General features: G+C 39.9%; 1 protein-coding gene across 1 annotated transcript; it reads left to right on the forward strand.

Annotated features, from left to right (window-relative positions):
* Positions 1–23,211: 23,211 nt before the first annotated feature.
* Positions 23,212–25,299, forward strand: LOC118577886 (E3 ubiquitin-protein ligase Topors-like). The gene is given in 1 exon segment (XM_036178548.1): positions 23,212–25,299. A coding segment is annotated over 1 exon segment (2,088 nt).
* Positions 25,300–25,680: the final 381 nt, after the last annotated feature.

Consider the following 25,680-nt stretch of genomic DNA (forward strand, 5'->3'; position numbering starts at 1 on the left):
TTTTCTAAATCAAAGATATTTTCAAATACAGCAATCTAGATTCAGCCAGGGACTCAGGAAGCATTCAGAGATTACCTGCTTTATGCCATTAATATTTTGTATGAAGTCATTTGGAGAGATATCACAGTCAAATAAAGGGATAAATGAATACATTATGAGCAAACACAATCCAGAGGGCTTTAACTTCATGTTAGGAAAGCAAAGAAAACGAAGTCCCCTATTTGCGGCTTTTTGGCCTATTTAGATTGTGGTACTAGGATGGGCTGCTAGTGAGAAAACAAAAGAAGGCAGGAGGGAAGGAGGGAGACAAGAAGGAAGGAAAGAGGGAGGGAAGGATGAAGGAGGGATGGAGGGAGGGAGGGGAAAATTAAATGAAAGAAGAGTCCACTATAGTTGCAAGTATGACAAAAAGAAAGGTCAGCGAGAGCAGCATAAGTCAAATAATGTAAGACTAGGAAAGAAAACTGAGATGTGGTCGGTGGCCAGCAGTCAGCAGGACTCATGCAGCATTAGTTCATTTGGTTTGATGCTATTCAATATCCCTTCGTTAGAAGTTACAATCCTTGCTTTATAGAGAAGAAAAACAATGCCTGCAAATCCATGGTGTTTATAAAAGTAAAGGCCATGGCTTCTAGATTTTGAAATCGTCCTATTATAGGCAAAGCACAGGATCTGATTGCAGAACACGCTATAACCAGTAACAACAGTTTAAGAGTGGAGCTGATGTCGAGTGAGAAGGGAATAGGCAGAAGCACACTTCTGGGCAAAAGTGTTACTATCTTTCAACTAGAAAATGAAAAAAGAAGCCTGACAAAACTGATGGACAACTTATACAGATAATAAAATAATACATATCATTATGACTATATTCCAAAAGATGGATTTGGGGGAAGTATAGAATTGTACAAGTAAAATCCTATCATTTCGATGGGAGAGGCCTTCAACTTGTTTGTACCAGTAGAAAATGGAGTCAATTGTAACTGACTGCTAACAAAGCACTTGTTAAGGGTATTGGAAAACTGTGTGATTTTCAGGGTAATAAAATAATGAGGTTCAGGATTAATCTGCCAGGAACAGTATCTAAAACCACAAAGTAGGACCAACACAGTAAGGAGATTAAAGTGTCTGTCTCATCGAATACTGAAGAACACCGGGGTCGTTGATGGACTCCATTCATAGCCGCCTAATTATTACCCTCTGCAGAATACCAACCGAAGCTCATTTCCTCAGCTCACTTCCAAAGCAAACCCTCACCCTGCTGATTATCACTGACTGGGATGAGACACTAATCTGTCTGCTAACATGTCCTCTGACTGAAAAGGAGCCTGAGAGTTCTTTTTCTCATTTAAAGGAAAAAAGATTCATAAGCCTACATTCAGCAGGCACAGGAGGAGTATCAGAGGGGTTGCACAAGCAGAAGTTAAACAAAAGAGTATTGTTAGTTGGTGCTGATAAATCCAAAAACAGAGTAGGAGCATATCCTCCACAGCTCTAAGATAAGCACCAGGCAAACCAGAAAGCAGAAATAATCTAAGGCACTTGCGTGCTGGGTAATGGAGCAGAAGGCAGAAAAGGGAGGCCACGAGAGATGCTTTTAAGTTCTTTTGTTGACTTTATCATTACCAGAATAATTGGGTTTGCTACACTTAAAACTGTTAGAAGAATAATGAAGTTGGGGGTAGGGGGACCTGCCTGGACAGATAAATTCTCAAACAATGGGCTAGAGAATTGCACAAGTTCTTTTTTAAAGCTAAAAGTTAAAGGATGCAATTTAACATGACAAAATATGGCAAGGTTTTAGCAGAAGTAGATTTCCTACACTAAATACTATTTTTTTTTTATTTTAGTGAATTTTGAGAAAGCTCACATTTGAGCATATAAATAAGGACACAGCAATGGCTTCAGGTGCTGGGACTTTTGTTCCTGCACCAAGCCTAATGACTAGATGAGCCTATGGGGCCCTTTTCACTCAAACTACCACAGCATGTGACTGCAGGCATCGATGAAGGCCTATGTGTTGTATCCTCCTGGAGCTGGAGTGACAGGCAATTGTGAGCTGCCTAACATTGGTGCTGGAAACTGAACTTGGGTCCTTTTAAGATGAGTGTGCTCTATAAACTACAGAGCCATCTGCCAAGCCCTTGTGTGTGTGATGTTTAACAGGCAATGACTAATGTTCACCATCCCCACAACTATACAATTAATTAAGACCATCTCTCTGCTTACCTAGTTCCTAACAGCACTTTTGAGTTAATCCTAAATTCAGAATATCCTAGAATTAAAATATAGTGTTAAGTACATTTTAAAGAAAACTAAGAGATCTGGAGGTGATGAATATTTTATCCTAGTGATAAAATAATTTTTAAAAAAATCTTTTCAAATAAGACCCATATTGCTTATTTCCAAAAAAGTTCAGGTGTACTTTTTGTATTAAATGTGACCAATGGTGACATTTTAAAGAAACATTTTGTTATTTAAAAATCACATAAGAAACAAACATTTCCATATAAGAAAATATCAGGACTTGAGGACTTCAGGATAACAATTGCCTCTAAAGTAATATAATTAGTGCAAATTTGACCTTCTAATTATACAACATTATTCTTACACTAGTCAAGAAAACTTGGTAGGACAATGCCTGTACTTTGTAAAGCTGTTCCTTTTGTCCATTTACTTGCATTCCTACTGCTTTGATAGGCAGCTAATAAAATCTGTCCTTTATGAAAAGTAGAATATTATCTATGTATTTCTTGTGTGCAAGTGTACACACATGTATAAGCATACACACATATGGTGTATGCATGTTCAAGTGTGTGGGGTGCACTTGTTTGTGCATGCTCATGTGGATGGCAGACATTGGCTTTGGGTATTTCCTCTATCGTTCTCTATCCTATCTTTTCATATAGAGTCTCTCCCAGAACTCATCATTTCTACCAGACTGGAAGAACAGCAAGCCCCAGGATTATAGATGTGCTCCATCCTGCCTGGCTTTTGTGTAGGTTCTGGCGACCCATACTCAAGTTCTCATGCTTATATAACAAGCCTTTTCCCAAGGAGCCATCTCCTCAACCTAGTCTAAGCATTTCTAGGATGCTATATATTTACAAAAAAAAATAGGTTGTATTCTAGCTGATGTCTGCCTATAAAGTCTGTTACCTTCTTACCATATAAGTTGGTATGACTTAAAATAATAAGAAGAAATTTATACTTAGAACAACATAGATCTTAGGCAGGCACTTCTTTTTTTTTTTTTTTAACATATCTTATAATTCAAGCCTGTGTAGTGTTGTTTGGTGGATTGCTGGAAACATCAGTCATACACCCACTTAAAATATCTGCAAATATTGATAGTTAGGTGGCAGGGTTAGAGGGTCTGTCAGCAATAGAGCATTTATCTAGTAGCATAGAGCCCTATATTTGATTCTCAGTGACAACCCCTTAGAAAAGTATTTTAAAATTACAGGTTTAAGGTAGAGTATTTCCTCAATGAGCTCTAATGGTGCTGATGGCACAGGTCTCTAAACAGTCATTCAAAGTAAGCAATCCCACTCACTGGCTGTGTGGCACTCTGGATTAAAGGTCAGGATGGGAAGCAAACACAATTACAGTGCAATGCAATAAGCATAAACTTAAATATTCTTGCCCTTTTTCCCCCCAGCAACCTTGAAAGCCACAAAGCCCTCAACCCTGATGTGATTGAATGCTGAGGGCCATTGAAAGTTATTGCAGAGGAAGATTAGACAAAATAAACCTGGGGCTGATTATGAACCTTAATAGATTTGCAATGCTCTGGTTCTGTGCTGTATCCTGGTGCCTGGGGATCTTAAAGCTGGCAGATGAGAAAAGGCCTCATAATCATTGGTAATACTATCAAAAGATGAGTTCAATTCCCATGTATGCATAAAAATGAATTTCTTTCCTTTGATTTTTCTGCAATAACAGTTATTATATGTGGTTTCACTAACTCATGCCAGCTAGATCTAGTTGTCAGATTTACTTTTATTTCAATAGTGAAATTCAAGAAAAAAATGAATTGTTTGACATTAGAATTTGTGGTGGTATTGTGTTCCCCGAAGTATTGTGTGTTCCCCAAAATAAACTTATCTGGGGTCAGAGAATAGAATGGTCACAATATTAAACATGAAGATAGGCAGTGGTAGCACACACCTTTAATCCCAGCATTCCAGAGACAGAAATACCTCTGGATCTCTGAGTTCAAGGCCACATTAGAAACAACCAGGCATGGTGACACACGCCTTTAATCCCAGGGAGTGATGGCAAAAAGTAGAAAGATTATATAAGGTGTGAAGACCAGAAACTAGAAGCATTTTGGCTGGCTTAGCACTTGGCTGTAAGCTTTTAGGCTCTGGAGCAGCACAGTTCAGCTGAGATTCATTTGGATGAGGACTCAGAAGCTTGTGGTCTGAGAAAACAAGACCAGCTGAGGAAATGTCGAGGTGAGGAAGCTGTGGCTTGTTCTGCTTCTCTGATCTTCCAGCATTCACCCTAATAACTGGCCTTGGGTTGGATTTTATTAATAAGACACTTTAAGATTCCTGCTACAAGAATTCTTTCAGAACTTTTCAAAACATCAATATATATGAAAAGCAATAGGTTCTTTATAATAAAAGGGCATAAAATGAATGTATAGTCATTTAGCCACTTAAAAAATGTTAAAGATATCATTGATTACATTTACTTATTTTGGTCAGTGCATGTGTGGAGGTGAGAGGACAATTTGAGGCAGTTGGTTCTCTCCTTCCACCATGTAGGTCCCAAGTGTCAGCTTGACAGCAAGCTCCTTTATCTACTGAGCCATTTGCCAGCCTTAGACACTTTTTTTAGAAGCTGAGAATCTCCAAGGTTTAATGCTTGGGTGACAGATCTGGAAATATGGATTCACAATGTCCAGTGCACATTGTTTGTTAATAACTTATTGTCTAGTTTATTGAAAGAGAAACTAGTTGGAAGATTCCCAGGCTGACATGAATTTCCAATAAGTGACTTACTATAATTACACTATTTCTTCAAAGAAACTACTTGCTACATGTCTGGTTTCACTATCCATGGGGAATTATATAAAGTAGTTCCAGGTGATACAAGAAAGGAAAAGAAAGGAAAGTGCTATTGACTAAGAAATATTGAGTGGCAGGTGCACCTCACCCATTATTTCTTCCACCTAACTTCACTCCTTTGACTTGTTATTACCACTTTTAATTCACAAGAGGAGGAAAGTACAGTCCACCAGAATTTAGCAGTTTCCCCACTACTGCATGGTAAACTTTGAGTTGGCACTTGAAGTTGGGGCTCTTTATCCACTTGAGTCACTTTTGAATGGACCCAGATCATTATAAATTGAACACAAACACTCATTTTTAAATATTTTATGATAATTTTTTTGTGAACTTTGATAAATTCTTCAAAACTATGTTTAAAACTCCATGTAGTAAGACTGTGTAGACATAATATTCTATATCCCTTTGTGTGCACATAATTCCTAGGATGGAGTCAGACCACAGTGGAAAGAAATGGAAAGAAGAACAACCTTTAGAAGAAGGTCAGTGTATTAGTCAGGGTTCTCTAGAGTCACAAAACTTAAGGAATTAATTGATATATATATATATATATATATATATATATATATATATATATATATATATAAAGGGAATTTATTGGAAAAGTTTACAGGCTGCAGTCCAACTAATCCAACAATGGCTAGCTGTGAATGGAAAGTCCAAGAATGTAGAAGTTGCTCAGTCATACAAGTCTGGATGTCTTAGCTGGTCTTCTATATATGCTGGTATTGTGAAGAAGTAGGCTCCAATGCCAGTGAAGGAACAGGTGTGCTAAAAAGGTGAGGGCAAGCAGGCAAAGAACAAAAGCTTCCTTCTTCTAAATCCCTATCTAGACTTCCAGCAAAAGGTATGGCCTAGATTAAAGGTGTGTCTTTCAACATCAGGAACCAGACCAAAGGTGGGTTATTCTCCCTTAAAGATAAGGACTAGAAGTGGATTCACCCACTTCAAACCAAGCAGAAAATCTCTCACGGGTGCGCCTTCCATTTCTGGATTGTACTTTATTCCAGATGTAGTCATGTTGACACACAAGAAGAGCCATCAAAGTGAGAAACGTTCTCTGATGTACCTTAGCTGAGTAAAGAAATATTTCTAAGGCACAGAACTCGAGGGGAACATTCCAACGTGGAATAGCTAACTGATTACTGATAATTAGTGACTGCTGGCTGTGAAAAGGTGAGCACCTGACACGTGAAAATCTCCACGGAGCCCAGTGTCCTGAAAGAGGGACATCAGCCTCCATAGAGGAACAGAATTGGAGTAGAAAGCAAAAAACAATCTTTTAAAAAATCTTTTCATTTATTTTACATGTCAACCAGTTTCTCCCCCCTCCTTTCTTCATGCTCCTCCCACCCACCTCCCATCTATCTCCCATCCAGCCCTCCTTCATTCGGAAAGGGGAAGGCCTCCCATGGGAGTCAACAAAGGATGTCATATCATATTGCGGTAATCATAGAGAGTCAGAAAGACAGATGAGAGACACCCAGGAAGTGGTAGAGAGGGACTTTGAGTGTGGTGATCTTTTTTGGTCTGGAAGAGCAGAAGGATGCTCTCTTTCTGAGATCCCGGTGAAGAGGGAAGGTCAGCTAGTTGCTCCTCAACTTCTCTGAGCTAGCAGATTTTCACCTCAGCCTCTGACTCACAAGTCTTATTGATAAGTAGAATGATAGCAGTTTAGTTTAAAACTACATTTGGTGACAGCTGTGGTGATAATGTGTTCCCCAATATATCGTGTACCCTAATAAACTTATCTGGGGTCAGAAAACAGAACAGCCACTAGACAGACATAGAGGTCAGAAAATGGTGGCACTCACACCTTTAATCCTAGCATTCCAGAGGCAGAGATCCAGATGGATCTCTGTGAGTTCAAAGCCACACTGGAAACAGCCAGGCCTGGTGACTCATGCCATTAATCCCAGGAAGTGAGCAACCATTCAGCTGAGATTCATTCTAGATGAGGACTCAGAAGCTTCTAGTCTGAGGAAACAGGATCAGCTGAGGAATTGGCAAGGTGAGGTGGCTGTAGCTTGTTCTGCTTCTCTGATCTTCCAGCATTCACCCCAATACCTGGCTCTGGGTTTGTTTTTATTAATAAGACCTTTTAAGATTCATGAAACAGGCAGCAGCCTGAGATGTAGGCCAGTAACTGTGAAGCCACAGTTACTGGCTGAAATAGCAGTAAATTCAGGTGCAGCTGCTGTGTCAATGGAAAAACTATAAGAAAGATTTATTTTTGGCCTACTGGTTTAAGGATTCTGTCCACGGTTGCTTAGGCCCCCTCATAGCAGTAGAGGCACGTGGTGGCACCAACTCTTGGTGTATCAGAAGCAGAGAGAGAACACAGGAGACTACAAAAAGAAACATCTTCCAAGAACACACCCTCAGAAACCCAGTAGACCTCATCTCTTGCCTTCACTTACTTCCAATAATCCTGTCATGTTATGAGTCCATCCAGTGATTAATTCACTCATTAGTCCAAAGTTTTCATGATCTACTTGTTTTTGGAAGCACCATAAAAGACTCACTCAGAAGAATGCTTTATTGATCCTAATCCAATCAAGATGGTTCATCAAAATTTAACATAACATCCATAGTAGTTTTTTAAGACTGCTTTAATAAATTATATAAAATTTATAGCTAAAACCAAATTTATTCTCTTATAGTCCTGCCGTTCAGGAGTCCACATAAGTCTTGGTGGCTAAACTCAAGTTGTCAATAAGGTAATTTTGTAAGCTCTTAAAAAAAAACAAAAACAAAACAAACAAAAAACACCATGTTTATTTGCCTCTTCTAGAATCTTGATCAGTGGTTCTCAACCTGTGAGTAGTGATCCCTTTGGGGGTTGTATTTCAGATATCTCACATATCAGATATTTATATTATGATGATTCAGTAGCAAAACTACAGTTATGAAGTAGAAATGAAATAATTTGATGGTTGGGAGTCACTACAACATGAGGAAATGTATTAAAGGGCTATAGCCTTAGGAAGGTTGAGAACCAATGTGCTAAAGTCTGATAGCATTCCTGGACTCAGGGCATCCTTCTGTTTCTTCAGATTGAGCCACATATAATCAGCTGAACATTCTTCTGTTCAATTTAGGTATAAATTATGAACAGGAAAAATGCAGCTCCCATAATATTAGCAGCTGAGCTTTGAGGGCTATAGCTCTCAGCTCCTGGTGTTTGCTGCTGCCCATTACTTTCCTAGCAACCAGAGCCAATAAGCTGCTAACTGCTCTCTGTTGCTCTCCATCACTGTTTGCTAGCCCTACACATGGTGCCAGAGACCCTTAGTATTACCAGCTTTCAGTGCAGCCAACCCAGCCTGCTCCCCTGCAGATAAAAGTGCAGGCACCATGCAATGATCTGAAAGAGGCTTTATTAGGCATTAGGCTGCAGCCTAACAGGCTGCAGTGCACAGAGTGACCTGGTGTGAGTGATAGGAGTACTGTGTACCTACATGGAGAGAGTGGCTCATGTACTGTCTCCATCGGTAAAAGAGGGGCTCATTGTAACCCCAGAGTGAGGGTATGTGAAGTGACTGTAGAAGATTGAAGTCTTAGAGGACATTGGAACAGGGGCATCTGGGATGGATAGTCTTAAACGATCTCAGGTTCCTGTGGGGAACTGACTCTGCCTCTTCTCTCCTAGCATTTTCAAATCTGTCTGTGACTGGAATCTTCCATCTTCCTTTTCACTTCAAAGAGTTTTGTGATTGGGCTAGGCAACTGAGAATAATCTCTGCACTTCAAACTCCTTAAAGCACTGTCTTCTACAAACTCCTCCTTGCCATGGTAGGTAACAGTCACAGGTTCCAGGCTCGGAAAGTAGGTGACTTTGAATCTGACTAGCATAGCAGAACTTCTATAAGTTCTCCTAATAGGAAAGAGTACTTAAGATGTTCTCTTTGTATCCCAGAGGAAGGCTTTACTATAACCATACCACATTGCTTGTAGCAGCAAGTGAGTAGACACCTCTCAGTGACAGGTGCTGGTAGTTCATGCAGATCCCAGAGTGGGAAACAAATATATCCTAAGCCCAGAAATTTGAACATAAGAATGTCAGCAAATAAAAACAGAGTAGCTGCCACAAGACCTCTTTCAAATATGTACCTACTCCTCCCTCCAGCTCTGCCCTGAATGCTCTATGTTGATAACCTGGATATTTTGGTATTGAAACATTTAATATTCTGTGTTTAATCTCTCTCTCTCCAGAAATGTACCTTCTTCACTAAAATGGGAGAGCATCAAGAGCAAAGGCAAAAATTTGTCTATATGTCTCTCACTGAGGACAGAACTTGGTTCAATTTAGATATTCAATATATGTTGAGTTAGCCTCTGATTATTTGCTTTGACAATTTTGTCCACCCAAAGCACTCCACACAATGTTTTTACAGTGTTTGTTACATATATCATACTCATTGCATCTGGAATCTCTGTGGACAGGGGTCTACAGAATCTGTGATATGTGTATGTGCCAGATGTTAGGTGTGTGAAAAGGAAAGCCATTCTTTTCAGCAGATGGAATATAGTTTCCAGATCCTCCCACCTCTGGCTCTCCTCCTGGCAGAGACATTGCACACATCCTTGGACATTTTGACAGGGTGAGGGTTCAACATCACCCAAAGCAGAATGAAAGATGGTAGCAGTTTATTTTTGAGAAGCAATTGGCTATCTTAATCATGTCACTGTCGAATGGCCACAGTTACTTTTTTCATAATGAAAGGTCTAATTGTTTTGGGTTCCAGCTTCCATTTTCAAGCTGGCCTGGGGCATTAGTGTCTGTCTCCATTAGCCTTTGCTGGAAGTTATTTGTATGACACTTTCAGTGCCAGCTGCATTACAGAAATGTTGACGGCCAGTATTTTGGCCTCTGATAATTGGTTGCTTTCAATGTAAGACGTGCCAAGCTGTTAATTAGCTTGATGTAAGGATGGAGCAACCACATTTTATCTTCATTCCAATCTGCCAGCGTTATCTTCTTTTTAGAGTTGATATCTGTTTAAGTGTTTTTGAGAAGTGCTTGTTTTTACAAAATAATCATCCTGGATTAGTGAGTTATGAACAGCTGCCTATTATGAGAGCTGCCTTAGTTCATTAGTCAAAGCATGAACCACAGCATTATTGGCGCACAGAGAATTTACAGGAAGCCCGCTTTGCCATGCTCTGGCAGCAGTACTGCAATTCAGTGCATGCTCTGGGACTGACACAATTTTACCATTCATAGCACTTTTATGCCCAATGCTTTCCTAGTTAGCAAAGGAAAGGTCCACACATCAGAACTCAAGAGAAAAGACAGATCTTTCGATTTCCTCTGCAGGTGTTTTGATTCCTCCATTTCCATTTGTCTGTGCTAAAAGTTTACACTGTTAAGCAAAAGTTTTATTATAATGACCCTGAACCCATGGGATTTGGATTTCTAATGCATTTTCTTGCTTTTTATCAGTCATTTTACCGACAGATTTTCAGAGTGCACGTTGAGTTTGCTGAGTCTGCAGCTAGGCAAATAATCATTAAAAGTTAAGATGGAATGGCTTTGACAGTAAAGTCCTTGAGCTCTTTTGAAACCCAGGAGTATCTGGAGTCACATGTGGCTGCTGCTAATCCAGAAGAGATCATCTGTGCAGGGTAATGTCCCGACTAAGCAAACAGCAAATGTTAGAGTTCTCACCAATAGCCATGGTGGAAATACAAATGAAATGACAATGATAATGTGATGGGTGTGTGAAAACAAGTGGTGTAGTGATGAATCTCAAATTTAATTATTATTGAATTACCACAGCAAAGATTTGTACAATTAGTGAATTTGGACAAAGAGGTTGTCAGGTGTCTTGTGTTCTAGACCTGCTCAGCACACTCATTTCACTGGCTGCCAGTTTCCTCAGTCATAATGAATAGAATGGAGAGCCAACTACACATGTACACATGAAAGCTTAATGTAATGACAGAAATGCTCTGAAAATGGACTGCTAGACTTGCATTTATTGAAGATAATCATATTAGAGACATAAACAATATTTTAGTAACTTTTCTAAAAACATAAAAGCTTTTAAAATTTCTACAGTAAATGTATATAACATTCTATTTTCAAAGAACTCATGATCTGAAGTTGGAGATAAATAAGTTTACAATCACCCTGTCATCACAGTGTAACTCGCCAGTGTGGCATCTCTTCACTGCCATGCACTGTTCCAAGCACTGCCTAGTGCTATTCTTCCGTTTCTTCATAATGAATATCCTCCTCTCTGCACAGATGAGTGTGCAGACCTCTGCAAAGCACACATTTACTAAATGGTGGAGCTGAAATTCAAATCCAGAGCTTTTGGACACTAGATTCCCCTTTTATCTCTATTTGTCTCTATTTAGTTTTATTGTCATAAATGAAGTACCATTAATGTATGTTTACATACATATAAATATATGAGAACATCCTGCTGAGTCTGTTTAGTTTTGCGCATATGCACTTGTTTTTAGGGCTTATAAGTTGGTCTTCGCTCAACAATTAGAGGGCTCAGTCATAGGAAAGGTTGATCTCCCTCTCTCTAATGTCATTAATTACCTGTAGCTCTTTATCTAGGTGTGGGGCCTTGCCTTCTCTTCTGAGAGGTTCCCCGAGTCTTAGCTGTAGTGGCTGTGTTATAGAGATATTAACAGAAGCTGGGTACTCCATGGTCAGTTGTTTTCTGCATTTTGACCAGTTATGGGTTGCTGTAATGCTCTCCATCTGCTGACAAGTTAATTTTCTTTCATGAGGGGTGAGAGCTACAGATATCTGAGAGTCTAAGGGTAAGTATTTAGGATGCAGTGAGAAATTAGATTGATTTATGAAGGTGGTAGTAGTAGCTCAGATTTCTCAGTGGTAAGAAGCATAAACATACAAAGCACTGGGACTTTCTACAACACCAACTTTTCCAGGAAGGATTTTCAAAGGAGCTGTGAAATACATGCTAAAAGTCGACAAAGAATTTACTGAACCATGAAAGTTAGCAAATATTATATGCAGATGAACAAAAGGGAAAAACTCACTTACTATTTTATGTGGCCTAATGTTGGCACTTTCCTTCTGCTACATAAGTTTTCCTTTATGAGTTATCTGGTACAGAGAAACAAAATATAACACTTCTTACTTCCTACTTACTGTGTGCTAAGAGGAATCTCATGGCCTGCCACTTGGGAATCTACAGTACAAAGTCACTGTCTTAGTTTCCATCCTAGCCAGAGGCAGTGGGGGTGGGAATGGGAAGGACTTGAGGATAGTAGACACAGGTGCCAAGTCCATCCTAATTCAGTGGGGATTGCTGTAGGCAGGTGGCTTTGCTTGCAGGCATATGGTCCTATCCAAAATATTACTAAAGTAATGAATCTGCCAAATGCTAGCTAGCATTTAGGTTTTCTCTAAATGATTTGGGTCACTGATCTGTTTTAGGATAATATCCTTTTCTCACTTTTTACAATGTGTTATCTTTTTACAATGTCATCTCTAGTTTCTTGACCAACTCACCTACCTCCCCCCTTTTCAGAGTTGTTCATGTTTATCTCTAGTTTGCCTGTGCTTTTGTACTCTTAAGCACTCCCTTGTTCAATTCCTTTATATCAAACCTTGTTTTATGTTTCTTCTTGTGTTGCAAAGAAGGCTTGTAAAGTGACCAGGTTGTATGTAAGCACAGCTCTGGTCACTCTAAGCTTTACTGAACAGTTAGTTGTGATTCACTGAATGAATAGTACCAGCCCAGTGAGACTTACACAGCAGACTGGTGAATTCTTCATTTTAGTCAAAACCTTCCCTTACTTTTTATCAACATCTTGGAGATATTTTATATCACCTCTGATTATCAGAATTCAGTCCATTTATATACTCTTTCTCAGTTCTAGTAGGTTTGGTAGTGGTAAGAGTTAAGTAAATCAACTCAAGTAACCATGTGAATGTGAGAAGATATAACAATACAAGGAAATCAGTCTTTTAGAAGGAAAAAAGCACTTAAAATGGTCCAAAATAGATTGTGTCATGGTCTAGCTTCCTATATGAAATTGATAAGAATATCCTCAGAGGACAATAATCTTTTGGAAGGCCACAATCATGTAGAGTAATAAAAATAGGTGCTGGTCGCATTCTAGATCTGGGTTTAAAAACATTTTCTGTAAAGAGATGAATAGAAAATATTTTCAAATTTGCAAGTCAGATGTTTGTATAGGCTTGTAGTATTTGTACTAGGCTCGTAGTAAGAACTCAGCAAAAAACTAGGTGTGGCTGCACCCCAATCAAGCTTTGTTTTCCAAAATTAGTTTGCTGACTATGTACTGTATATTGTGTGTGACAGAAATGTTAAGAAAGGAAAGGAACTTTGGGAGGAATATGCAGAATTATTAAAATAAATTTGTACTGATTATATTCAAGTTGTACTCAGAAAGGGAGCCCTAACCATGGAATTGACAGAACTATGGGAGCATGATTTCAATGACATTGAAATATTTGCTTTCCATTTGACTCTTTGACCATGAAGAATATTGGTAGTGACATTTGCATTTCTAGCAATGCTTGAGGAATTTATGACTTGGGAAGAAAATAAATTCTTTGGGAAAAGTGGAGCAAAGACCTTTTTGATCACAGAAAGCACTAGCCCAGGGAATATGTCTGTGAGAGCACAGACTAGCCTCAGTTATCTGGGGGAAGAACACAATGGATATGCTAAGTGTTCTCTGCTTCTCGGGCTTCTGCATTCCTACGCTACCACGGCTTCTGATGTATGTTCTTGCATGCTGAGGTGGCCATTTATAAGCAGCCAGGTGATTCCAGGAAGTCTGGATAATATCCAGGTCATGCTGAATTTCATACACACTGAGGTGGTCATGGGAGAGTGAAGTTCACTGGCCTCCATATTTCACAGGAGCAACTCTCTTCTCTTCCATCCATTTTCTTAACAATGCATCTCCTGACACTATTTATGATGCTGCCGAGGTATAGCCCGATTGAAATGTGGGTGCATGCTTGGCTTGAAGTGACTGTTAGTACACTCTGAGCAAATGTGATAAATAGGTTTTGTGTTTCTCCTGGTGCCTCTCCATGTAAATTGATGACTGCTGCCCAAGGGAATGAGCTGGGCCTGAAAACACGAAGAGAGATTAGTTTAAGTGTGACAAGGCCATCATCTATAACGAGGGGCATATATCACTGTCACATAAGAGAACCACAGTGCCAGGAAGACCCCTACTGCTTATGGAAGGTCTCCGACTCCATGGCTGACTGTCTAAGCCTTCTTAGCTCAACTGCACTTGTTCCCTCCAAAAGCACTCTTTATTCAAATATGACAAAATAATTACTACTACCATTTGGCTTTGAATGGCTCAATTATGGCTGCAGTCACTTGTGTTAGTAATTACTAAAATTATGGTTTGGGCCTAAGGCCAGTTCTATCTTTCTGTTCTTCCCCATGGAAGCAAGGAAAGACACTTTTATGGGAAAATAGATGGTGATTTCAAGAGCCAGGTTGTAACAATTCATTTTAAATGACCTCAGTCAATGAGAAAATAAAATGGAATTGTCTAGCTGAGAACAAGGTTGAATTTTTTTTAAATGTTCTTTAAGAAGCCTGGTACTCTAAGACAATAGGATTCCTTGCACAGTTCTAGTTTCTGCAAGAAGGAAGAAAAGCCTGTATTTCCCTTTTATAACCTTATTATTATACCTTGTTAGAAAGTCTCATTAGTTGGTTGTTATTTGATCCACTATATTTTGAATTTCCTAGAGCAGAGATTCTGGATTCTTCACATCGCCTTCTGGAAAGAAGAATGTACTGGGAGTTGTATGGATTTTAGAGGGAGAGTTTTAGTAGCTTTAGTGGCTTTCTTAATGTTTTGTTTCAAAAATTCCTCAGGAGACAGGAGATACTTACTCATGTAAGGAACACAGATGACCAGAAGGGCTTCCTCTGACAGCATATGGGAACAGATGCAGAGACCCACAGCCAGATATTACATGGTGGAGAGACAGTCTAAATGGGAGATCTCCACCAAATCCCTCCCCTTGGAGCTCAGGGAATCCTATGGAAGAGGAAGCTGAAAGATTGTAAGAGTCAGAGGGGGATGGAGGACACCGGGGAACAAGATCCTCTGAATCAACTAACCAAGGTACATATGAGCTCACAGAGACTAAAGCAGCAAGCCCAGGGCCTACAAGGGTCTACACTAGGTCCTCTGTGTATATATTATAGCTATTACCTTAGTATTTTTATCCTGACTATGAGAATGAGTAGGTCTCTGACTCAATTGCCTGTTCTTGGGACTCTTTTCCTCCTGTTAGGTTGCCTTGCCCAACCTTAATAGGAAAGTATTTGCTTTACTTTATTATGTTTTATTTTGTCATGTTTGGTTGTTATCTCTTAGAAGCCTATTCTTTTCTCATGAGAGACTCAAAGGAAGTGGATCTGGAGGGGAGAGGAAGTGGGAGGACCTGGGAGGAGTAGAGGGAAAGGAAACTATAATCAGGATATTTTGTATGATAAAAGAATCTATTTTCACTGGGTGGTGGTGGAGCATGCCTTTAATCCCAGCACTCTGGAGAGAGAGCCAGGCGGATCTCTGTGAGTTCCAGGAAAGGCACAAAGCTACATAGAGAAACCCTGTTTTGAACCCCTCCCCCCTCCAAATAAAAGAATCTATTTTCAATAAAAGAAAAGAATAGAACACAGATGACTTTCAAATTCTGGCAGTCAGTTTTCTCCTAAGTAGGTTTGGTTAATTAATACTCCTTGTTTCTTCATCTCTAAGTGGGAATTAACACAAGGAATATCCATCTTGGAGTGTTGGTGAGCCTCAACCAAAGGACCAAAAAGGAAAAAAAATAAATTAAAATGTCACAAATAGAAAACAGAAAAAAGCATGGCCTGTTGGATAGTTTTATTGTCACTTGGTTGCAAACCAGAGTCTCCTGGGAAGAGGGAAACACAACCGAGTAAATGTTTAGAACAGACTGACCTATTGGCATGTCTATGCAACATTTCCTTGTTTTCTGATTGATGTAGGAGGGCCCAGCCTACAGTGGGCAGTCATCCCTAGGCATCCCCTACATAAGAAAGTGGGCTGAACAGAAGCCAGAGAAAACACACCTTTACGCAGCTTTCCTCCATGGTTCCTCCCTCTGCTCCTGCATGAATTCCGATCCTGACTTCTCTCAGTGATTAAAACACAGGGAAGTCCTTCTTCTCTCTCTTCAACTGAACTCCTGGAGGTCAGCCTGGTGTTTGGCTGTGGATCTCTGCATTTGCTTCCATCAGTTACTGGATGAAGGCTCTATGATGACAGGGTATTCACCAATCTGATCACTGGCGTAAGCCAGTTCAGGCACCCTCTCTACTATTGCTAATATTGGGGTCATCCTTGGGGATTCCTGGGAACTTCCCTGGCACTTGGTTTCTCCCTATCCCCATGAAGTCTCCCTCTATCATGATATCTCTTTCATTGAGCAAGGGGCATCAAGATCATGATAGGGAAACCTATAGAGACAACCAAACCAAACTAGAGGGAACTCATGAAATTTAGACCAATACCTGTGGTGCCTCCACAGGACTGGACTAGGCCCTCAGCATAAACAAGACAGTTGTGTAGCTTGATCGGCTTAAGGAGCTGCCCCCCACCTGGAGTAACATCAGGTTACATCCCTGGTACATGAGCTGACTTCTTGGAGCCCACTACCTGTGGTGGGACACCTTGAACAGCCTCGATGCAGGGGAAAGTGTTTGGACCTGCCTCTACTGAATGTACCAGATTCTGCTAATTCCCCATGGGAGGTCTTACCTTCTTGTAGGAGGGAATGGGGAGTGGGTTGGAGAGGGAGGCTGGAGGGGCTGGAGGAGGGAAGAAGGGGATCTGTGATTGGTATGTAAAATAAATTTTAAAATTTCTTAATAAAAAAGAAAAACCACAGAGAAGTCATTTAAATTACTCATCTAAAAGAATTCCAGAATGTTTGCTTAGATTTTCTGGCTTCAAACTCCTGCTCTTCTCTTTCAGCTTCTTTATAGTTGGTTCTTCTCATGGATGCATGTGGTGTGGGGTAAGGACTGCTCCAGACACAGTGAGGAATGCATCTCAAAACATAGTAATCTAACACTCCAGAAAGGGTTCTAAACTTTGCAGGGTGGGCAATAACAATACCTGGAAACTTTTTTGATTGGAGTAGGGTATCACTTGCATATTTTAGGTAGAAAGTAAAGACAGCACTTAGCATCCTATAGCATATAACAAAGAATTACATGTCCCGACTCATATACAACTCTGTTCTAAGGCCATGAACAAAGCCAGAACTGAACTTCTAAGGATGTTACTCAGGACTCTGGTCAGAAAACAAAGGGTCAAATCTCTAGCTCCTGGTGATATGATGAACTGCTTGGTGTGGTTTTGCCATCACTACCTCTGGATCTTCCTTAACCTGGCAAGCTGATACTTTGGATGGCAAGACATCCCCTTCCCATTATCCTCTTCCCCTCCGTGCTGCATTAGAATTTTGAAATCTTAAGAACTTAGTGGGGGGAAATAAAAAATAAAAAAGGTAAAAATTAAAGGAAGAGAAACAGAGAGGTGGACATATTTTTTTTCCTAATTTTTCTGTGTTCATAGAATGACTTCTAAAATAAGTTAACTTTTACCATCAATGATCTCATCTGAGCCATTCTGTCATCTTCATTTCACAGACAAAGCTCAGAGAGTAAGAGGCCAGTATTAGAAAAACTCATGTCTGCCCTGTACTTCCCTCGAAGTAGCACTGGTGTATATAAGAAGGTTTAGGTAGCAGGTATGGTCCTACAGTTGCAAAATTTCAAACCTGCTACATATCTGAAGTTACAGAATCATATAAGACACATTTCTTTTAAAGGGGTGAGGGTGAGTGAGATGGTTAAGTGGGTAAAGGTGCTTGCTATGCAAGCCTCATTGCTTGAGTTCAATCTCTAAAACCCATGGGAGAAATATGGACATAGTGTTGCAAATTTGTCATTTCAGTACTGTATGGAAAGACAGCAGAAGACTGGATAATAATCCCAAAGCTCATGGGCCAGCTAGCCTGGAGTATTTGCCATGGCAGAAATAACAAGAGAGACCATGCCTTAGCAAGGTGGAAGGATAAAAGCAACTCTTCCAGAAAGTTCTTCTCTGCTCTCCATACACAGGCCAACTGCAGGGAAAAGGGGCTGGCTAAAGAAACCCACCCTGACCTTGGAGCCCAGACAAATGGCTCAGATCAGGGCAGAAAGAAACATAGTTTGGCTCAGTCAGCTCAGTGCTATCTCAGCCCCTGGTCAACTGACTTGTAAAACCAACCAATCACAGAGCAGGATAGTAGAACCCTAGGGCCGGGGTTGACTCCACCCCCAAGACTTCCTGTGTAAACTGCCCTGCCTAGTCAGTTAGAAAAAAGGCTGTTGTCTCCACACTGGTAGAGGCAGCTACTCTCCTTTCCAAATAAATCTCTTTCTCAAAAGAGTTTTTTGGGTGTGAAGATCTTCATTCACTGGCGTAGAGAAGATCCTTGCTGAGATGTCCCCCAAGTGGACAAAACAAGGGAGAGCTGAAACAGCAGAGCAAAGAGGAGCTGAACAGATCTTTGCTGAGATGTCCCTCAGTGGATTGAGCCAGAGAAAGAGCTAATAAGTTAACACTTTTCTGGCAGGAGGAGATTGCTACATTTCTGCAGGGGGTTCCCCTTTCACAGAGTGAAGCAAAAGAAGCAACATCTTAGGTAGGAGAAGCAGAGTTTTGCTAGGAAGCTCCCTTAAGTGGGGGCTGAGCAAAGTGCAGCTGTAGAGGTTCTCCAGGAGAGGAGCAGGATTGTTATATCCTGCAGGGAGACCATTCCCCCATCACACCAGGTATACCTTGACTTTCCCAAAGAGTCAGGATACCCTTTCCTGCTGAAGCAGTTCCAGGCCTGACTCTCCTGAGAAGTCAGAAAAATTTCCCTTCCAGGGCTGAACTGTCTCCTTGCCGTTCCAGCCATCACAGCTGTGCTAACCAGCTCTAGATGTCCAGGACACCTTCAGGGCAGAGCTGGTTGTTCTGAGCACCTTGAGGTATCTGGGATATCTCACCTTCCAGGGCTGAACTGTCTCCTTGCAGTTCAACCACCAGAGCTGTTCTACGCAGCTAGAGGCGTTGCCTGACTCCCCAGGTAGTCAGGACACCTTTCCCCAGGGTTGTTGCAACCAATTTACCTACATTTTTGGTGCTGAAACCCGGGACACCAAACCCACAGAGTTGCAAAACTCACCTTATTCAAAATGTGCAATTTACCTACACCAACACACACACACACACACACACACACACACACACACACACACACACACACACACACACACACACACACTTAAAAGATGATACAGTATATTTCATGAAGTCATTTCTAAATAACACCTAAAATAACTGTTCTACTAAATGGCTATTAGGTACCAAACACCTCAGAGTAGTTTATCTGATCCTCCCAAATGTCCTTTAATCTTAGTTGGTTTCATGCTAGATCTGAATAACTGAATGACCTGAATAACTACAGCTAAACTAAACTACAGAAGCACAGGAGAGTAGCAACAACGAAAACAATAGCCTTCCAATTATGTGGTCTGCTAACTACTATTTAGATGTGAACAAGTAAAAAAAAAACCTGAAAAATAGTATTTTAAAAAATCAGTTTGGTTCCAAAATGTTGGTTCACAGCCAAGTTGTAAGCAACCCACCTTGTGTACATATCAAGCTAATGACTCATGTCTGTCATTTCAAAGGAAAGTGACAAGTCTGTGATTAAATAATTTAAATCTAAATATTCATATGTTATTTGAGGGGATTCATTCATTAAGAAAAAATGCATTCCACTTGGCATTTACTTTCTCTGAATCAAGATTCTTGCTAGAGCATTGCCTTGTCTACTAGAAGATGGAAGAGCTTGGATGTCCTCTAAACCATGGGTCTGAATCCTGTCTTACTCACTATTGAATCTTAACATCACTTGCTGATTCAAAAGGCAAGACACCAACCTTCAATGTGCTTTCCCTTTAACCCTAGTCTGAACTAGAACTTGCCCTGAGTTCTGAATTCTGTCTCTACGGCAGACAAAACAGAGGTTATTCACTACAAACAGATGAATCTGGCCGCTAAGGCTCAGTTGGATGGGGCTCCTTCATCTGCTGAGGAATACACTATCATTTGGTTTTCAAGATGGAGACTTGGTGAGCAAGCAGGATAATGAAATGAGCTGTGCCTAGAATATAAAAACCTATAAGAAATTCTCTCAATTTTCATCAAATATTGGACAAATTTCTGAAATCCATTTTCACTCACCTCATTATGGTATGACAAATTTGGCTTTATTTAGGTCTTTGAACAGATTATTCAAAGGTGAAAGTCTACCATGGGATTACATAAGGGATTCCTGCAGCAGTTAGACACAGAGGGACATGTCCACCTGGACTGAATTGATAGTCATGGTTGAAAGGGTTTTTGTTGTCATCTTAACTCCATATAACTTTTGTGATATTCTACAACAAAGCAGATCTACATACTGCATCCTTATATGAATCTGTGCCTACTGGGCGTTCCTTACCATTTTGTCTTCCAATTCTGTTGTTTTTGTTTTCTCCTGTCATTTTTCTTACAGACTGTTTTTCACACATACTTTTTTTTTTTTTGAGATGCTGTTTGTGGTTGAGTTTTTGGAGTTTTAGTTCTCCCAAATATCTTTCTCTTAAATTCTATAAAATTTTGATATGATCCCTGGAGTCTATTCCAGCGAACATATGATTCCAGAATGGTATTTGCTTTAAACAGTTCTTTGAATATATATTCATCTTTTTAGTGACTTATAACAATTGCAAAGGTACTTTGTTTCCTGGACTGCAGCTTCACTTTGATTTATTTTGATGTGGTTTTCTTTTTATTAATTATAGTTGGACTTAATTATAATTTTGAGTCTGATTTACAAATTTTACAAATTTTTGAAAGATGTTAGGCCTTATCTCTTTCACAAATGCTTTCCTTAACCTCATTGTTTCTAAGAATCTTATACCTTCTCATTTTGTTTTTTTTTTTTATCTACATCTTTCAATTTGTCTTTTCTGTCTCTCTGATGCAGTCTGTGTAGTGGGTTCAGAGCTCTACTGTACCATGGCAATATTTCTATTCAGTTGTACTTGTAGTTTGTTTGATCCATTTAATTTTTTAATATTTATAACTTGTATTTCTCTTAATCTTATTTGCCTGTGTTTCAAATCCTTCTGGATACACACACACACACACACACACACACACACACACACACACAAAACATCCTCAAAACACTTTGATCTTCTTAGCTCCATCTAGTTCATAATTTTCTGATTTTCTTAGAAGCCAAGTTTGTTATCTATTTTTTTTCCTGGAGTCTTATTTTTAAAGCAGCCTATTGCTTGTGTGTTGCTGGAGGACTTGTTGCTGTTGTTTGTTTGAGATGGCACTAGGTGTTGAAGCTATGGCCTCACACATGCTAATATGTGTTCTGCTAATGAGCTATGTTCCCAGCCCTTTTTGTAGTTCTAACTGTGGGATATGATCTTAGCTAAATTGCCCTGGATGGTCTTGAACTACTCTGTAGCCCAGACAGGCCTTAAACCTCTGATCCTCTTGCTTCAGCTTTCCATGGAACAAGGATTGCAGGAGTAATGCACTACCAAGCTTGTCACTGATTTTCAACTGTGAATTCATTTGTGGGAATTTGTCATGAGACTTGAGTTTCTGTTGTGTGCTCCTGAGAGAACTTGTTTGCCTTTGCCAATTAGAGTCACCGTAAAATTAAAAATAAATAGTCCTGCTTCAGCCTTTCAGAAATACATTGCTTGAATTTAAACTGCAAATATATTGACTTATTTCTAGTTATAACTTTTTTCTTGCTGACTCCTCTTGTGGTGATTTTTTAAAACTAATTTCTTTTAACATATCAACATTTGGGTAAACAGACTGAGGAAGGTGATTTGTACTGGATGTTCAACCTCAAACACCATCTATTCTTTGACCCCTGTCATTTGCAGCTGTCAGTTCTGACTATCAGAACTGAAGCTCCAGAACACCAGATGTGGGCAATGGCCAGTGTTCATGTCCTTCTCTGGATCCCAATATGCTTTTAATCATTTTACTTCTGAGAATTTTTTGTGTGCCACCCATATAGATGTATATATTAGAGCTGTAGTTTGTTATTCATAGTGCATTAGTTGCTTCTAATTTCATCTAGTTAGTAATACCACAGATCAAATAATTAGTCTCTAAGAACCCAAGCTGGGTTCCATAGAACTTAAGATTCTTCTGCCTCAACCTCCTCAGTTTTGGTATAGCAAGAGTGGGCCACTATGCCTGATTGTCCTGGAGTTTACAAAGTATTCCATACTTCTATATTTAATTTAACAATATATTCAGCCATCTTCTTTTCTTGGTAGATGAACATCTCCTCGTTTCACTTGAATATATACCTAATATTAAATACAATAAATAAAGCATCATTCATTCAATACATCTCTCACTGATGTATATTTAATTAATTTTTAATTTTTAATGCCATTAAAACTGTCAATGTGTGTTAGTTTCTTATATATCTAAATTAAAACCAAATAAAATTGCCAGGTCAAAGAACATGATACTTAAATTTTTAAATAGTTTTTAAACTTTTTGAGATTATAGCATAATTACATCATTTCCACTTACCTTTCTTCCCATGTAACATTTCCCTTGCTCTCTTCCAAATTTGTGGCCTCTTTTCCTTTAATTGTTGATATATACAAATAAATACAACCTGCTTTGTCTGTATATTACTTGTTACGTATATGTTTTCAGGGCTGATACTGATTTTATTTTATTTAATCTTTCTTTTCAGAGCTTGAAAAACTACTTTGAGAAAGAAAAGTTCAATGTGCCTGTATCTTCATTGCCTTTATATAGGCTGGGTTTCCTGTGTATGTTATCAATACTCTAAGAAACAGTGTGTCTCCTAACTGTACTCCTGCATTTATTCCACGGAGAGAGGAGATTATAAAATATGGAGGACTTTTAATAGCTATTTTCCACGCCAGATGAGAAACTGATCTGAAGCCATTTCTCACACGCGGTTCACGAGCTAGAGTCTGTTTAACCAATGGCGGCCGAGCTTTCATCGAACTGTGAGTGTCCTAACTGTTTGGAAGGTATTCACAGTGAGTCTGACTGGAATTCTTCTTCCAGAAGGAAAGATGGCGCAACGCACGCCAGATCAAGTAAGAAATCCACACTTTCTCCCATCATGAAACGCTTTCTTTCTCAGTGTTATTCCAACAGGCTGAAGAAGAATAACAAGGAAGACCCTGGGTTTCTCCCTTCAGAGCAGGAAAGTTCCATGGGCTTTTCTCAAAGACAAAATCTCAGCGAGACATCAAAGAACCCCAAACGGAAGACCAAACCCTTGAGAGAACTGACTATCCAAGAACTACTGAGGAAGTTTGGAGACGGTGGGAAGTTCCCTCCGTACTCCAGGTCCTTGGGCCACTTTAGAAACCACGGGGTTGTGAAGTTCAGAAGAGCACTGTATTATTCTGGAATCTGGGTAAAACATGTTCGAAGCTCTAAACTGGAAAAGCACTTTTCAGCTAATTATTTCAAAAGAAATCCCAGTAGCCTCCACCGGCTGATTCCCTGGCTGAACCGGGAACTCACAGCTGTTTATGGAGACAATGGCTACACAGTTAAGAATGTTCTAGCTGCTATTCTCCATCACATGACAACGTTTAACTTAGACAGTGAATCTTTCACTCAGCTACTGGAGCCTTATCTTCTACAACATACCCACCACTTTCTGCACGAGTTTATCAGTTTTGTTCATTCATCTTACAGCATGGAGACCTATGACCAGAGCGCCGTCTATCAGTGTCCTGTTTCAACATGGATGAAAATCAAGAACGCTCTTTCAGCTCCAGTCTTGTCTTTTCCTGAGGATCTCCCACTCATGGTGTCTCAACAAGGAAGTACCAAGTGGTCTAAGAACACCCGGGTTCAATGGAATAAGTCTAGGCCGAGGCCTCCCCCTAGCTTGAAGCAGTTTCCAAATGGCAATAATTCCTCACGAAATCCCCAAACCTCAACAACCCATCAGAAAAGACCAGACAAATTCCATGTCTGGACCGAAGACAAATGGGAATTAGATGATTTCAAGGGTGTGGTTTGCACTACCAATTTGTTACTGGATTGGGATAATCTCAGGGAAAGCAGCCCAGACACAGAGTGTTACAAAAACGAAAACCAAGAGAAGAGGGCAGAAGGCACAAAGCTGCTCCCGGGCCATGTCCAGGACCCACAGAGGAGCAGAACAAGTTCCCACCTCCGCAGAGCATCAATGGATTCTAATCAGGTACCTCCAAGAAAGTACAATTTAAGGAAAAGGAATGTTTTGCGTCCTGGCCAACAGGTACATTATCAGAAAAAAGAAAAAAAGAAGCTTGAAGAATCTTCATCAAAGGGTAATCAAAGATTGCCTAGAGAAAGAATCTTGATAAACAGCAAATCCAGAGATATGGATCATTCTAGTAATTGCATCTCTGGACCTTTCCCCTTTCCTACTAGAAATGATAAAATGCTCGGTTCTTCTAGAAAAAAGAAGAGAAAGTACAACCAGTCTTCCCAGTGTGTAGAAGTTGGTTCACAACACAGTGCAAGAACCCAAAGTCTATCCAGTTCCAGGACACCCAGATCCAAATCCTGGTGTGTTGAATCCAGAAAGCGATCCATAAGCAGAGATGGGGATAATCTCTATACGAGGCGAAATCACAGAAGGAAATGTCTCACCCAAAATAAAAGCCGTGGGCCATCAACAGGAAGTGTGCACGGCTGTGAATCCGCCTACAAGATGGCATCCTTGACCCCAGGCTACCATGGCAAGGTTTGTTTAACCTCTGGGCAGAGACACAGCTGCGCCTCTACAGTTACCTGTGATTCTCAAGTTGGAAGAGAATGTGACAGTCTCACAGGCCAATAGACTGAGAAGTATCAGTCCCCAAGTAAGCCGCAGAAGAAAGGAAAGAACTCAGTCATTAGAGCGAGGAGAATCGGAACAGTTGGGCCCCAAAAATCTCATTGCCAGTGTGTGGGTACACAAACCACAGCAGAGTTCTATGTTCATTTGGGGAATCTTAATGATCAAAGATCAATGAATGGTCATTCTAAATGTGTGACTTCCTGTAGAGAGTGGGTTTAAAAAGAAAGGAATTCAAGACTTCAGAAGCATCTAGCCAAGAATGAATCCAAACTACATAGCATCAGAAGCATAGAGATATAAATTGTTTTGAAACACAAATTAATCTATTTAGACAGCACCAAGGCTCACTGAAAGTATGCATATAATCTGAAATATATGAAAATTTTATCATAGAACTTTGTAACTAAAACAAAATATCTGATGGTTAAATTCAAAGATCTTTTTTTTTATTATGTGTCTTAATTTTATACATCAGCCATGGGTTACCCTGCCCTCCCCCCTCCCGCTCCCATCCCCACCTTCCACCCAGCCCCTCCCCTCCATTCTCATGTCCTCCAGGACCAAGACACCCCTGGAGACTCATTTAAACCTGGTGGATTA

This window comes from Onychomys torridus, chromosome 2 (genome assembly GCF_903995425.1).
Source record: "Onychomys torridus chromosome 2, mOncTor1.1, whole genome shotgun sequence".
NCBI classification, from domain to species: domain Eukaryota; kingdom Metazoa; phylum Chordata; class Mammalia; order Rodentia; family Cricetidae; genus Onychomys; species Onychomys torridus.